The sequence below is a fragment of the Stigmatopora nigra genome, chromosome 15 (assembly GCF_051989575.1).
Source record: "Stigmatopora nigra isolate UIUO_SnigA chromosome 15, RoL_Snig_1.1, whole genome shotgun sequence".
Taxonomy (NCBI): domain Eukaryota; kingdom Metazoa; phylum Chordata; class Actinopteri; order Syngnathiformes; family Syngnathidae; genus Stigmatopora; species Stigmatopora nigra.
Window position 1 is genome coordinate 7849118 of NC_135522.1, and position 14799 is coordinate 7863916.

A 14799-nucleotide genomic window follows, 5' to 3' on the forward strand; every position below is an offset into this window, starting at 1 on the left:
TCCAGGAAAGGGCAGGTGGTTTTCTTTTGTCACATTTAATTACATCCAACTTAAAGAATATCAAATTCAAACTAAATTCTACCATACTAATTGAATGACATGATTACTTAATGATATGTTGGCCAATAAGACAATGATAAATAAATGTTTCTGTTTCAATGTTACATACATGGAGATCTTTTATTGTGCATTGAGGGATCTGTAGACCATTGTGAGCTGCGTTCAACTCACCCCTGCCCTCCGAGATCTCCCCCCTGCACAGCAATTTCTTTGTTTCATCGGCGTGGGTTCACACATGACTAGGTACAAATAAGCACATGCAGGTAAATTAGATTATTGATGCCAGGATTAACGATCGGTTAGTGAAGATTACATGTCAATTTATCAACACTCACTGGTGACTTTCATAATATACTGGGTTCCCCACCTCACATTGGTGCTATTGCATGCGCCCCACACTGCCTTATCGTTTCTTTATTTGACCTATCCTCCCTCCCCTCTCCAAATGATGTCCACTTGTAAATATAATTAGATTACGGTAGCACCACTATGTTCCTAGGTAACATGTATGTGTAATGATTTTTTTTCTCGTTTGTCTTTGTTATTTTCCTCTTCTGTCTGTGCTTCTTTTATATGTCTATCCAAAACCCTTTCTTGTCCATTGCTTTCTCCTAATTAAAAAATATATAAATATATATAGGACGACAATGGGAGCACAATAAACTCCCATGTGGCACTTTAATACTGTCTATAAACGCATTGATATTCCCGTTGTATGTCAAAGTAACGGAGCAGTACAGGTTTAAAACATAAATAAACAAACATATATTTGCTGCAGTAATTTGTTACATTAAAGTAAAACTCAATGGCTATCAATAATCACAACATAAAATGAATGATAAGTATTCGGATGAGGAAAGTATAGAAATGGATTCTTTATAGTGGCTTGCCTCGTGGCAAAGAACATGTAAATATGGGATATTGATCCTAAATGGATTATGAATGTTATTTTAGAAAATCAGTCAGTAAGAACAATAATATAGTGTGCTTGACATAAGAATAATTTAAATACAAGAATTTAATTTACACCTGAATGAGGGAATAGTATCGATACTTGTATTTTGAGCAGTATTTAAATTGTATTTACTTGTATTACATTAATAATGTTTTTATAGTCACAGTAGGCTGGCTGGGTTAGGTTTAATGATCACAATTATTATGTTGTTATAAAATAATTACTCAGATACCACTGCTGAGTTGCCAAAAGAAAAAAAAAGACGTGGCGACACTGGTGCATATGAGAAGTCTTATTAAGTGTTTTAATTTGCTCACATTGAAGGCATAATTGTCTTACTTATATTTTTAAACCAAATAAGCAGACTCTCCTTGGGTGAGATTCACCCATAGGTATTTCTGACTCATAGAGTTCCGAAGAAAAAAAAAAGAAGCAGGATTCAGTCCCATCAATGAGTGGTGAGAGAGGTGTGGGGGGAGTAAGGAGCCTTATAAAGGTGCAACCTCCTTCCAGATCAGCTTAGATGAAAATCACCCTTTTCCTTCTAATTTAGACCTAGTATACTGTGAGATTTCACACTATAGTGAGGATGGATGCTGTAAAGTTTGCAACCTTAATGTTGGTCATGCTGACGCAGTCTCTCGGAGCGCTGGGGAGTCCGCTAAGTAGCCGGGAGGACAGAGAGGTGTGGACACTGGAAAACTGGCAGGTAACACTTTATGTCATTTGTTTTCAAAAATACTTAGCGGAATACTGTATCTCCATTCTTAAACTTGAAATACTGTAGATACACCGCATAATTGGAGTCCAAAACTTTAAATGCTGCACATTTTTATGTAAGTTTCCTTATCATTTGGCTCAGAAACCCTCTGAATTTTTTTTTATCCTCCCCCCTTATCTTAATTTTAAAATAATTTGTTATTTTTACATGTGCGTGTATTGACATATTGGGCTGCATTTTTCTACTGGTATTTAAAACAGAATGTAACATTGCAGATGATAGCAATAAAATATTATGTATATTCATATATTTTATGAAATGGTTTAAAGAGGATATTTGCATTTTTTTCCAATAAAAATGGTAATTAGTGATGTGGAAGAGTGATTATACTGCACTGTTGTAATATATCATCATTATTGTAAAATGATTTATATTTAATCTTTATCATTGTAATTAGTTTTTTTATATAGCCCAATGAGATTAAAAATCTCTCTTTTAAGGGATCAGGGTTATAGAGATAACATAAAAGACATTGGAACTACACAAAAATAAACATTAGATGACATCTTTACGATCAAGATATTATTTAAAGCAGTTCCATCAAAAATTATAAGCCCAACAACAAATGTAACATACTCTTTCAGTGTCAATGACTATAACATTCAAAAATATGAATTGTTTATGGTTGTCAAAAACATTAGGATATTCAATTCTAAATGACTCTATTGCCCACTGTATGTATTTGTGTGTGCATGCAGGACTACCCACTAGAAGGTGGAATAACCATTCGTCTGGCAGACCTCATCAAACGCTCCAAAGCACAGCAGTTCCATGGTCTAATGGGAAGGAGTTTGGGTAAACAAACACAAGAACATACATAATATAATAATAATAACAACAGTGTTTGCAGAAGATTACATAACAGTTCATTTTAGTATTCTGTAAGGGCAGGCAGGACCTTAATGCGTTATGATACACAAAACAATCCTGAGGATGAAAATACAAATTATACTTTTAAAAAGACACCCGCTTCCTAAATGCCGCTAAATTTCTTGTCACAAACAATAAAATTTAACAACACTCACAGGAATACGATCTGTGTACACCTACCAAAAGATATGCAAACAATAAAACTGATGTTTAATATTTGTTTGATTAAATTATTTTTTTTAAAACCACTTTACTTTTAAAATTGGGCAGAAATATTTTATGTTCATTTATTGTTTAATATGAAAATCTAATACAATGAAGTTGTTATATGCTAACAATATTTGCATCTGTCTATATTTGATTTAGTAGTTTATAAATATCTTTTTTCTAATGTACATTTTGTGATTCAAATGTGACTAGTCTAGAGTCATAGTTATAAGGTTACTAATGTAATTATAAAATTATTTAGACCCACTGCATGTAATATTGTTGTACTGTAGCAATAAGTCAGATTTGTACTCATTTGCATATCTTATTTAACAGGAGTTGCACATCCAAGTCTGGACAGGAAAAGTAATATTACTGCACAATATATTTTTTAAATATTTTATTTTATGAATTTTTAACTCACACATTATTTCTCCTAACCAGGAAATAAAGGGGACATGTTTGTAGGACTCATGGGACGGAGGAGTTTAGACGAAGGTATATCTAAAATATCAGTTTATTGTGAAATCCAACTGCAAATGTTACTATGTACAATGATTTGGGGTTGTTTTAAATTAAATGCAATGCTAATTTCTTCTGTTTTCTCACAGATATTCAAGAGGAGTGGAGATCCTACTCGTACTAATGACACATGAAGGAATACATACATTAAACCACTTACAGGAATATTTTCAAAAAGGAAAATATTTCAAAACATTTTGTTTCAGTTCTGTGATTTAATGTTTTCACATGCTGTCTCAGAAAATCTGCTGTATGTTGCCAATCAACAGATCATTGTTCAAAAAAAGGATAAATGACAGTTGAATTAAAGGTAATTTGTTAAAACTGCCTTTTGGTTTTTATTTCTTATGCCTTCAATAGACATGTGCCACTGCTCAAAAGAAGTGTTTCTTGTTTGTGAAACTTGAATGTTATTTTTCTTTGGATGCCAAACCCTTCATAAATGGTGCTTTATATCCAATTCATTTTGACAGGGAATGAAAATGTGTTCAATCTCCCTCCCAGTTATTGTCCATATGTATTGTTAATGACAATGACCATGATAGCAAAATATGTATTGACTGTTATTTAGGTTGAATGATCAGAGCAAAGGTTAAAAATACTGTACGATTTTAGTTCTTAAAAATGTCGGTGTTGGTACAATTGAAGGAAGACAATCTAAAATGAAATATGTACGCCTGCTTTAAATACTGCCATCGCGCGACCGGTCGTTTCGTCGAAAGACGTTTGGTCGACGGACGTCTGCCATCGCAGCCATGGTAGTCTTAAATATAGGCATCATTCCACAGAAACATTGATGTTTTATTGAAAAGGAAGCAACAGCCCGACACTCAGACAAAAACACAACCAAGCAAGACATCTGATGCTAAGCTATGTTTCACTGTCACGTCGTTGTGTTGTTAATATACTCCAGAAAGAGTTTGGAGATTCAGGATTTATGTCGCTGCTGGTGTACCATCAAGATTTAATCATGCCCAAAGAAAGTTGTTCTAAAGATTCTAGTCCATAACTATCATTGGCTCATTGAATACCGAAATGTCCATTGTTACTAATTCATAGGCACAGAAACAAATTCAGTTCTCAACACAACAATAATACTAAAAAGAACAATGACCGACTACTGTATAGGTGCTTTTTCATTTCTAAAGGTAAGCATAGTTTAGCATTTGGTCCTCCAAACAGAAGATCTGAGCTATATATATTCTACTGACTACTTACTTGCTTGTCAGTTTTTAGTAAAACTCAAAAACTAGGTATTTCCAAATTGTCCAAATGTGTACTGTAAATTCATCCAGACGCAGTGAGAATGTGTGCAGTGTAACTGACAAAAATACTAAATATATAGAAAAAAAATAAAGAGACATTTCAGGAATTATACCAAAGGGTGAATTGATGTAACACTGACAATTTAGGGCTGGACAATAAAGCCTAACAATAGATTCTCCCAGTCCAAATGAATTGGACATCCACCACTGTCAATGACAATGAAACTGAATTTGAACAAAAGTGTATTTTTGTTCATTTTAATTTCATTATCATTTATTAAAATTTGTACGATTTATATCTGTATTTCTTCATTAAAAATTAATTATTTCAGTCCTTTTGACATCCAATCATGTGGCGGTTAAACAGTTGTTTTATTTACTGCCACCCCTCCCACTTCAAATGGATTGGGCGTCAGCATTATCATTGGTACCTAGGTATGTTTTTATTAATTATTTTCTTATTTAAGAATTGAACTTGGACCTGATACGCAGATCAAATCTTTGATGGTCACAGATGAACTAAAAATGTAAATGACTTTTCCATAGAGTAGCTATAAATGATAGTAACTATAATATATTTACATAAATATTTGAATTTACTTGGAAGCATTTTTACATTCTCAAAACATAAATAAAACAAATGTATTCAACAACTCGATTAAAAAATGCTATACACAAAATATTTTCACAGAGTAACAAAGAGGATAAAAAGTCTTAATATGTAATATTTCGTCATTTATACAGTGGTGAAACCTAGGAGGTAGAAAATTATTAAATATTGAGAACTCTGAGGGGGGAAATAAAATCCTCAACTATGCCCTGTTGACCACACAGAGGAACATTACTCAAAAAGCTAGGTCCCTTCTTAAATTAAAAATAAAATAGTCCAAAATTCCAAATAAGGCCAAAGGCAGCTACAACATACAGTGAGATAAGACAGGTTAAATACTCAGGAAGCATTAGTTTGTAATGCACCTGCAAATAAACGTAATTGGCTATTTTAATTTCATTTCCTTAATGCTTCCTGCATCTGCATTCTCTTTATCTAAATCCGGCCAATTTTTGGGTGAGTCATTTGTTTCCTCACCTTAACAATTTTCAAGTATTTTCCAGGCAAAGCTCAGTTAGGCTGATTTTAGCTCTTGGTTACTGTTATTGAACATGTTCTTTATTTCTAACTGCTTTGTGCTTTCACAACAACAGTGAAATTGAAGTGCTCCAAGATGAAAAATAATAATTAAAGAGGAAGAAGAAAAAAGCCCACCCATTATGTTCAATAGAGATTGATGTTGTGATGTTATTCTTTGGGTGCAGACTATTACATTTTGTTGTACATGTTCACAATGAGGCCACGCATTTTCTTACTAGGACAAAACAATGTCTAAGACTTGTAAATAAATACAAATAACCCTCATAGATTTTGGGGATTTTGGAAACTAACCCTTCAATAGCAGTGCACGTTGTGTCCCAGAGAAATCAGGAAATCTAGGTGGCGCACGGAAACTGATGCATTTTCCCATATGTTTTTATTCAGACTGGTAGTCATTAAGTGAGAAAAACCAAAGACCTTAATAAGGGACAATAATAAGCACAAGCCGAGGAGGCAACAAATATATTGTTTGTTGTAATTGCAATGAGTGTGAGAGGTGGAATAATATCTGACTTTGTTAAAAGTCGCTAGAAGGGTTTTCGAACAACAGTAAGAGTGTGAATATTTTGTGCGTGTTTGTTTGCCCATGTGCTGAAGAGGATGTGACTGATTTTAAGTGAGAGTGTGAAAATAAAAAAATCTTCTACGTCCCTTTAGGCGCTGTCCACTTCAAGGCTGTGGGGTCGATAGCTTTGCCATTTCCACGTTTGCGCTCCTTTGCTTTCCAGTCATCAATAAGATCCTATGAAAGAGAAATTCAATAAAAATTCATCTTGAGATGTTTTTTTTTGCTATTTGATTGCAAACAAGTTTTTTTGTTTTTCAATTGGAACATTTTGTGCGCAACTCCACAGGTTGTATTAGTGTCGATATGGTGTTGCTACATCACTGTCAAATGAAATTGTAGTCATTTAAGAACATGAACATTGGTATTAGTCCTTGTGTTTTTAATTTCACTATTAATTATGGTATTTTGCATATTTTGTTAATCATTGACTATTATTATATCATTAGATTGAAATCTTACCTGTCGTTTTAAAACTAAGTGTTTTCCTTTCCAGTATTTCAGCATCTGGAGTGACTGCAGAGTGCTGACAATGTCCACTGGGTTGACTGCTGTTTCCTGGCTGATCTCTGACAGACATTTAGGGTGAACATTTTGCTTGTGCAACATTTATAAAAGCATAGCGGTTGACATTATTTTGACACGATCTTATTTTGTTTTGGAAGCATCAATTTGTAAGCATTAATTGATGCCCTTTCTAAATGCATCTTTCACGGTTGCACAGGTTTGAAAAACAATTCTGACCTTTGATAGAGATTTCTTTCCCCTGAAAGTTGTTCAGGTATCGCAGCAGGACCTCCTTCCAGTAACTCCGATAGCTAATAAGGCCCAGATCGGATAGGGGTCGCTCTGGTGAACCCACTTTGTCCTCCACCTTCGACAATAAGTAACCTGAGAGAAGAATATAATTAAAAACCAGAGTAGAACAAACTAAAATTCATAATTGTGTTCTGTAGAAGAAAATACTTACTGAAGTCTATTAGCATCTTGCCATAACCCTGCCTCATGTACTGTGGCATGGTGAGAATGCAGGATACATTATAGTTTAGGAAAGAGTTTTTTTCCTGTAAAAAGTGGAGATATTAGTGAAAAATGGGAATCACATCAGAAGTAAATTTAACACATTGGCCGTCACTGACTGTGGTAGATGTCAAAATGATTTAGACTGGCACTCAATGATAATGTTACAGTGCCATTGACGGGCAATGACCATGCACTAGGACGGAAGGGTGGGCAGTGGTCACTCAATCAGAGCCAATCTTCCCAGTTCAAATAATAGGATATCCATTACCGCCAATGACAGCCAGTATGATAACATGGTCTTTTACTGAATAGCACAACAGACTCATTAAATAGGTATACAATGATCTGCACTGGCAGTTAATGGGTTAATGTGATAGTTATTTTAATTTGACAATTATCTGATAATGTGTAGAATTTATTTTACTAAGTGGGGGAAAATCCTTATTTTGTTTGAATTGTAGGGAGTCCAAGAGGAGAGAATAGTATTTTATTTAATTAAATAAATTAGAAATCCTTGATTATGTATTTTTCTTACCTTGGAGAAATATCCCACAAGATGGCACCCTGTGTTGTCAACATCAGTCATGACATAAAAGAGGAAAGGTTCAACATCGTAATACAATGTCTTGTGGTCTAGAAAGAGTTTGGCCAGCAGACACAAGTTCTGACAGTAAATCTGCAGGAAAAAAAAGTCTATAATTAAAAATAGCATGATGTTTTGTAACCCCTGCCACAATATAGTTCAAATACATAATCATAAAAATTTGCTATTAGGTGGCATGGTGAAGTAATGATTAGCATGTCTGCCTCGCAGTTCTGATGAACTTCCAACTTTTTGTTCTTGTGTAACTGTGTGGGTTTTCTTTAGGTTTGCTCCCACATCCCAAAAATATGTTTGCAAGGCTGATTGATCACTCAAAATTGTATATAGGACAGTGTGTGTGCATGCTTGGTTATTAATCTTTTTCTGCATTTAGATAGCTATCATACCTTGTTCTTCTTGCCATCAACCTCAAAAACAGATATGTTGCCCTTTCGATAAATTTCATCACCTGGAGGATGTTTCCAAACACACTTGGCCTAATGTGAAAAGGACAAATTAGCATCACGTTATCCTCCATTGGCAGTGTACAGTATGGCTACATTTATATGCATAGTGCTCATTGTGGCCAACATCAACAATACAATTTTTGGATTAAAATAAACTATCTACACTGTCACAACATGCCATTTTAATAAGTTCAATCATTCAAAAATTATCATTCAAGCAGCTTGAATGGAAAATTTGAGAGATGACACGAGGTTCGAACCAAAAACTGGACAAAACTAACTAACCATATGTCGGCGTAAGATGGTCTGGCTCTTCATGTACTTAAGGCAAAATTCACACATGTACAGCCTCCCCAAGCGAGCATATTCCTCTGGGTACGGTGAGTGGTACCATGTATCCAATTCGTAGCGTCCGAACACAATGATCTTTATCATGTTGCTCCCTTCCGACACCTGGCCAGACAGACGGAGCTTCTCCTGTAATGACCAGGGTAAGAGGGTGACGATGAAAAAGGGTAGTGAAAGGAAATGATAAGAGGAGAGAAAAGGTGACAAAAGGGGCATAAGGGGGAGAGAAAATGGAAAAGAGTCCCATTAGACAGGGAAAATGAAAAGATGAGGCGTACATGACACCCAGCAGCACAATGAAGATGAGGTGAGTACAACTTTTTAAATTTATGGTGTTCTTCACTTTACATCAGTCTAAAAAGTGGCTCTCAAGCCCAAACCAATTGGTGACCTGTGGTAAATTCTATCAGGGCTTAGTAGGGCTGGAAGATATGGATTACAAATAATGTGTCCATTTTTTGCAATTTTTTTTAAGGAATTAACACATTTTTTTGTTTATGCGACTTATGCACACATGCTGAAAACTATGGAAAATAGCGTAATACTAGAATTTATTAATGTGGCAATAAATTAATATTTTACCATTGTTTGTTAAAAAATACTATACATGGCAAACTGAGTCCTTTTTGTTCAGGATCTCTTTCAAAAGATGAATGAAAGTTGATTAAAGCAATTACTGTAATGACGCAAACACTAGAAGGGCAACGGAAGGTGTCCATTTGAGCCCCAAGTCAGACATTCATATTTAATGTCTGTTTAATAACGTGATTTTTTGAATGGGTCTCAATGGAACAGAAGGGGGAAACATCAGACAGAAGAACTGAAAGGGATTGTTCCATCTACCAAGTATATTTCAGACTCCTCCTGAGGCTGCAGAGGAGGGGGGTGTGCAGACTGGAAGAGAAAAGAAGAGGAAGTAGGCAGAAAGGGGGCGGACAAGCGGGGGAGGCACATAACAAACGCAAAGAGAGAAGAGTGAAAGAGGAGGCTGATGATGAGTTTTCTCTCTTACAAGGTCTTCCGAAGCACGTGCCTGCGCTTTCCTGAACAAGTCCAGGTCATAGTCGCTGGTGATGTTCTCCAGCAGGGGCTCCCGGCTCATCCCGTGGCTTTGGCGATGATCCTAGCAATGAAGACATGAATTGATTAAAAAAAAACCTGCGATTTAAAAGGACTCGAGAAAACTTCTCATCCACAAACCATGTACTTGTCCTTCTCTTCTGTATTGACGCTGGCGTTCCGCTTCTTTCTCAGCTCGGTCACCTTCTCCTTGTAGCGGAGCTGCCGATCTGTTGGGGGCTGGCACATCACAGTTCGGACCATCTCACACAGGGTAAATAATAACATGCAGTTGATGATTTCATCACAAACTCTCAAAACAGCCGTGAGGCAGAAATTACACTATTATTCTAATGGCCAGTTTGAGCTATAAGTGTCCATTATTTATCCCAATATAATATGACAGGAAATAAGCTTAGGTGATAAAACTGTTAGAATTTTGAGTTATTTTTAATGCAGATGATTATGAAAAATCATGTAGGTAATGCCATTACGGAAATTTAGCATCCAGTTATTTATTCATGAGAAACAATGCGTTGCTTTCGGTAGCTATTACATTGTATTTGGGAGCTTGGTAGCAGGAAAAGGGACTTATTTTGCACTTTATATATATTTATGATCCAGCTCCCCCGGCGACCCTAATGAGGATAACGCGGTTCAGAAAATTAGATGAGATGAGAAGGGATTAATGTTCAACCTGCATTTTTTTCTGGTATCTATACGGCATTTTTTGTTTTTTGTTCAATTTCATATAACTCATTACTTGTCATTAACAAGCTTAGACCTCCAAAATGAATGTGACTGGTTAAAATCGTAGTTTACTTTTGAAACAATACCTTACCTGGTTTCTTGTCGCGTGTCTGTTCTCGTCATGAGACGGCATCCTTTCGTCGGCCTGTTTCTCACGAGTTGACACCTTGCCCTGACAAAACAGTGGCAGTGTGAAGACAACTGGCAAACAAACCCTGAAGCACAAAACCTTGCACTCACATGTATATGTTCTAGAGAAGTATTTGCAATATGACAACTCCAATGTGCAAAAAGGTCACACGGTTGGTCATACATAATTTTGTGTTTCTGTGTATACTAGGGATGTCCCGATGACATTTTTGTTGCAGAATGCGAGACATCCGATTTGGAAGATCTGCCGAGTGTAGTACTGAAACCCCAGCAATGAATTATGGGGGAAATATGCATCTGAATGTCAATGTCAGCTCCCATGCATGTTAATAAACCTTGCAAATGAGTCTAATCGGAGCTCTTTCAACATATATAACTGCTGAGCCATGTCAGGAGCCTGGGAAAAAGGTAGCTTGTGGGAGTTTGGCTCACTGAAAAGTAGATCTTGGAGCAAAAAAGTGTGAACACCCATGTATGTACCTTGCATTCATCAGCAGAAAGGTTGTGATAAAGAGGACACCCAGATATGGAGAAGTGTCTCTCGTGTCTCCCTGTGAGGTGACCTAGTCAAGATAAAAAAAGGGTATGCTATTGTTGCCACACTAAAGGATCACAAGTGGATCTGATGGCATTTAAAGAAAGAATATGGTACCCAGTGAGTTGCATCCAGGGGTCGGACACTTCATGTTAAAGTTGTAGCTTTCGTGAAAGCGCCGTCGTTTGGGCCTGTGGGAAAGGTCGTGAGCAGCCGCCTCTTTAAGCGAAAGCTCCTTTGCCAAGCGCTCGTCCTCCTCTTGAGAAACGACTACATCATTTCTGGAAGAGACTCGGTCAGTCGCAGGGCTGGTAGTTTCAATGTCTGACTCTGAAGATGGCGCGTTGCCGGTCGGTGTGCGGGGAGGAGATTCATCATGGTCTGCTGCATGCTTTACGCCTACAAAATTAATGAAGGCAAATCAACATTGTTATAGCATGTATTTGCTATTATGATTGGTATTATTTAATCAGTCTGATTCTTTTGTTATGTCTAGTAAGACAATTGACATAAGATAATTATATATTATATTAGCATTTAAACTAATTACAAACATGATTAACACTTTGGCTGTCATTTACGTTTTTAACAATGACCACAACGCTACACAAACACTACATAACGTTACAGCTTATTTGCATTTTATAGTGCAATTCATACCAAATGAGCGCTAATGATTTTACAATATCATTACATTAAACTTTTTTTTCTTGTTTTATTGAAGTACTTTTTAATAAAGTGCTCATTATTAAATTCCAAGGTCCCTTCGCACTATTTAAACAAGCTCACAATTCACTGGTATGTTGCATAAGGGTTTACTTATCACCCCCTGAAATCCAGTAGAAAAATCTCAAAGTGAAGATTGATATCTGTGCAAGAGTTGCAGAGCTATGAGATCTTGGCTAGCAAATGAGAGAACACTGTGGTCCTTGTTCTCACATAACCTCACAAGCCACATAGATGTCACCATTAAAACAGTTTTTTTTGTTTAGTGGTAGAAAGACATATTAAAGTTATTAAACGATGAGTTCCATATAATTTCAATAACAGGAGCAAGTGGAAAAAAGTCAGGGTGACATTTCCATTATTCGAATTTTTTTCTGCAGTTCTTGGGCATTTTGCACAGCTTATATACACTTGAATAAAAACAAGATTTCATCCCTAGCTTTAATAAATGCACCAAAACCCTTATTGGGGTGGAACACAAGATCCCCATTAATTTCCAAGACATTTCATTAATTCATTTTCCAAACCTCTTATCCTCACAGGAGTTGCGGGGGTGTGCATGAGCCTATCCAGCTAATTATGGATACCATTTTCTCCAAAATATTTTATTCTACATTAAACATAAAGAAATGATTCATGCATCTAATACAGATTTTCTAATGGATCTAGCGCTTTTCATTTAACAACGTATTTGTTACACTCACCATTATTAACCTCAGTATCTGAGACGGACAGCTTGGTCTGACGGAGTGGGTATTTTTTAGCATTGGTCTTTGTCGCCCCCTGCTGGCTACGTGTTATCCGGCGCCTGGAGGAAAAGGCAGAGACGGATGTTTCTACTGGTACTGGAGAACTGCTTCTTGCTCTGCTAGAGCTTTCTGGAGGAAAAAAAGGTAGATATGAGGTCAAAGGTTCAACTTGTTTTAGGATTAAAAAATAGGGATGTGAAAAAAATATGAAAAACCTGCAAATCAAATTATTGGTGAATTTTTACATACAAATATTTTATTTACCTCGTGTATTTTGGCTGAGACGCAGAGATGTGCGCGTCAGTCTTTTGCTGTTACGTCGTTGCACGCCTCCGACAGCTTCAGTGGGTTCGAGATCGGCGGAGAAGTCCGAGTCCTCTGTCCCATCCGAGCTGCTGCCGGTGGTCCTCTGCACACACAGAAATAACAACACGGTTGTTGTTTTTTTCTACTTCAACATAAATATGGCCAGACTTCAGCGGGTAATGTTATAATGTTTTTATATTTTATTACCATCGGGTAAGTCAACAAAGCTCCCATCCTGGGGGAGGAATATCATTCCCTCTTCCACATCTATACGCAATAAATTTGTCAAGAAATAAATCACGTCAACCTAGTCTTCAAATACGGACATTAAAAATCTCAAAACAGGTGAACAGAGTGTTTGTTAATGACAGGTACCGTGATGTTCACACCAAATTGAACAAAAAGTAAGAAAAAATGGACAATTTGATTGAATGAGGGCTTCCAAATGGAAAACAGGGTGGGAGCAGGATAAAGACCGATGTGGTCACATAATTTTTCTTTGGTTTCATCCAACCACGAAATGCACTTAAATATGTATTTATTAAACAATAACTAAAATAATTATGTGGCATTTGGGGTACACTAAAAACAACAACACCAAATGTCCAATCAAACTCGACAAAGTTGTTGCTGCTCTCGTTAGATCAACTAGGAATACCTAATGATATGTCAGTTTAATATTTTATTAAAACACGTGATTCAAAGCATGATTAAAACTATTATATATTACATATTATTACTCATAAGCCCATAATAAACTAAGTATTCAGAGAGACGTCACACAATACCAAAGCCCTATTACGCACACTTTTTGACAACTTCATAACAAGCACATTGGCACATTAGCATATGACCAATGAGAGGAAAGTGGAGGTGTAGCTTTAAAAATCGCGACCAATTAGCGTAATGCTATTTGGAATTTGGGCCAATCACTGGGTTGTTTTGGTATGGACGCCTCGCTCCATCCTCAAACCGAAAAAGAGCATTTCCCTTCCGACTAAACGTAAAGTTGTCGTATTTACTGCAGCAAAGGTTATCAAGAGCGCATTTACTGCAAATCGACTGCAACTCAAACATCAGAACGCCATATTATCCTATTAGCTGAAATAGAGGAACTCATTTATGCGAACAGAAAATAAATATTTGCTTAGTGAGCAATGAGGAAAGTCAACCAACGAATTAACCATTGCAACCAAAGCACATCAACAGCGGCAAACCGTGTGTTTAATTTCATTCTTTACAGTCCACACCTTAAATGTTAATTTTGGGATTTTGGGTAGCAAAATCGATGACGTTATGGTACCCATTTTGTATTCCGTTTTGCACCAAAAAGGTGGCTTACCTTTCTCCGGGGCATTTTCTTACGAAAGTCAATTGTTGTCAGGTTAATAATAATGTATTTCAGATTTATTATTAAGATTTAAGAGAAGCCGACCTATCGTTTTCACTACAAGCCAAGTCAGCTGAAAACCGCCTATCATTATTTCTGCTTTTCCTTTCACGACGCACGCTCAGTACGTTGACTAAATGCTCCCGTTTGGAAACAAGATGTGTTGTTTTTTTGTTTCTCTTTAAATTACTTATTATTGTTTTATTTTGTATATTTTTGTTACTTTCTTTTCATTAAATTGTGTACTATTATTAAACAACACATGTTGACAAAATATGAAAACAGTACATGTGCAAATGATTGCTGTCGAAAACGGAATTAATCAGGGGTGATTTGGC

The 14799-nt window shown here is 36.3% G+C and overlaps 2 protein-coding genes across 5 annotated transcripts; one reads left to right on the plus strand and one right to left on the minus strand.

Annotated features, from left to right (window-relative positions):
- Positions 1-1523: 1523 nt before the first annotated feature.
- Positions 1524-3723, plus strand: tac4 (tachykinin precursor 4). Its single transcript, XM_077735358.1, has 5 exons — positions 1524-1724; positions 2495-2591; positions 3210-3239; positions 3318-3371; positions 3485-3723. Exons 1-5 carry the CDS (start codon positions 1605-1607, stop codon positions 3517-3519), a joined length of 336 nt encoding a protein of 111 aa, XP_077591484.1. The 5' UTR covers positions 1524-1604; the 3' UTR covers positions 3520-3723.
- Positions 3724-4175: 452 nt separating this feature from the next.
- On the minus strand, positions 4176-14746 carry LOC144209127 (histone acetyltransferase KAT7-like). 4 transcript variants are annotated; one of them, XM_077735351.1, is made up of 16 exons: positions 14414-14746; positions 13030-13174; positions 12721-12894; positions 11408-11689; positions 11236-11318; positions 10697-10777; positions 9997-10095; positions 9809-9919; positions 9640-9690; positions 8734-8925; positions 8389-8478; positions 7934-8074; positions 7346-7439; positions 7120-7266; positions 6838-6944; positions 4176-6552 (listed from the first exon to the last, which is right to left on the minus strand). In XM_077735351.1, exons 1-16 carry the CDS (start codon positions 14426-14428, stop codon positions 6454-6456), a joined length of 1911 nt encoding a protein of 636 aa, XP_077591477.1. In that variant the 5' UTR covers positions 14429-14746; the 3' UTR covers positions 4176-6453. The 4 variants fall into 4 exon arrangements, with proteins under 4 accessions (XP_077591477.1, XP_077591479.1, XP_077591480.1 ...); XM_077735353.1 differs by lacking the exon at positions 9640-9690 and having other exon boundaries at positions 14414-14744; XM_077735354.1 differs by lacking the exons at positions 9640-9690; positions 14414-14746 and adding an exon at positions 13279-13710 and having other exon boundaries at positions 9830-9919.
- Positions 14747-14799: the final 53 nt, after the last annotated feature.

Excerpts from the sequence above, each read along its gene's own strand:
- tac4 (XM_077735358.1), top strand. The coding sequence starts at position 1,605 with ATGGATGCTGTAAAGTTTGCAACCTTAATGTTGGTCATGCTGACGCAG. Across the intron at positions 1,725-2,494 it reads GGACACTGGAAAACTGGCAG|GACTACCCACTAGAAGGTGG; the intron begins GTAACACTTTAT and ends GTGTGCATGCAG. Across the intron at positions 3,240-3,317 it reads TCCAAGTCTGGACAGGAAAA|GAAATAAAGGGGACATGTTT; the intron begins GTAATATTACTG and ends TCTCCTAACCAG.
- LOC144209127 (XM_077735351.1), bottom strand. Across the intron at positions 11,690-12,720 it reads AGATACTGAGGTTAATAATG|GCGTAAAGCATGCAGCAGAC; the intron begins GTGAGTGTAACA and ends TTAATTTTGTAG. Across the intron at positions 9,691-9,808 it reads CACGTGCTTCGGAAGACCTT|TCTGCACACCCCCCTCCTCT; the intron begins GTAAGAGAGAAA and ends TTTCTCTTCCAG.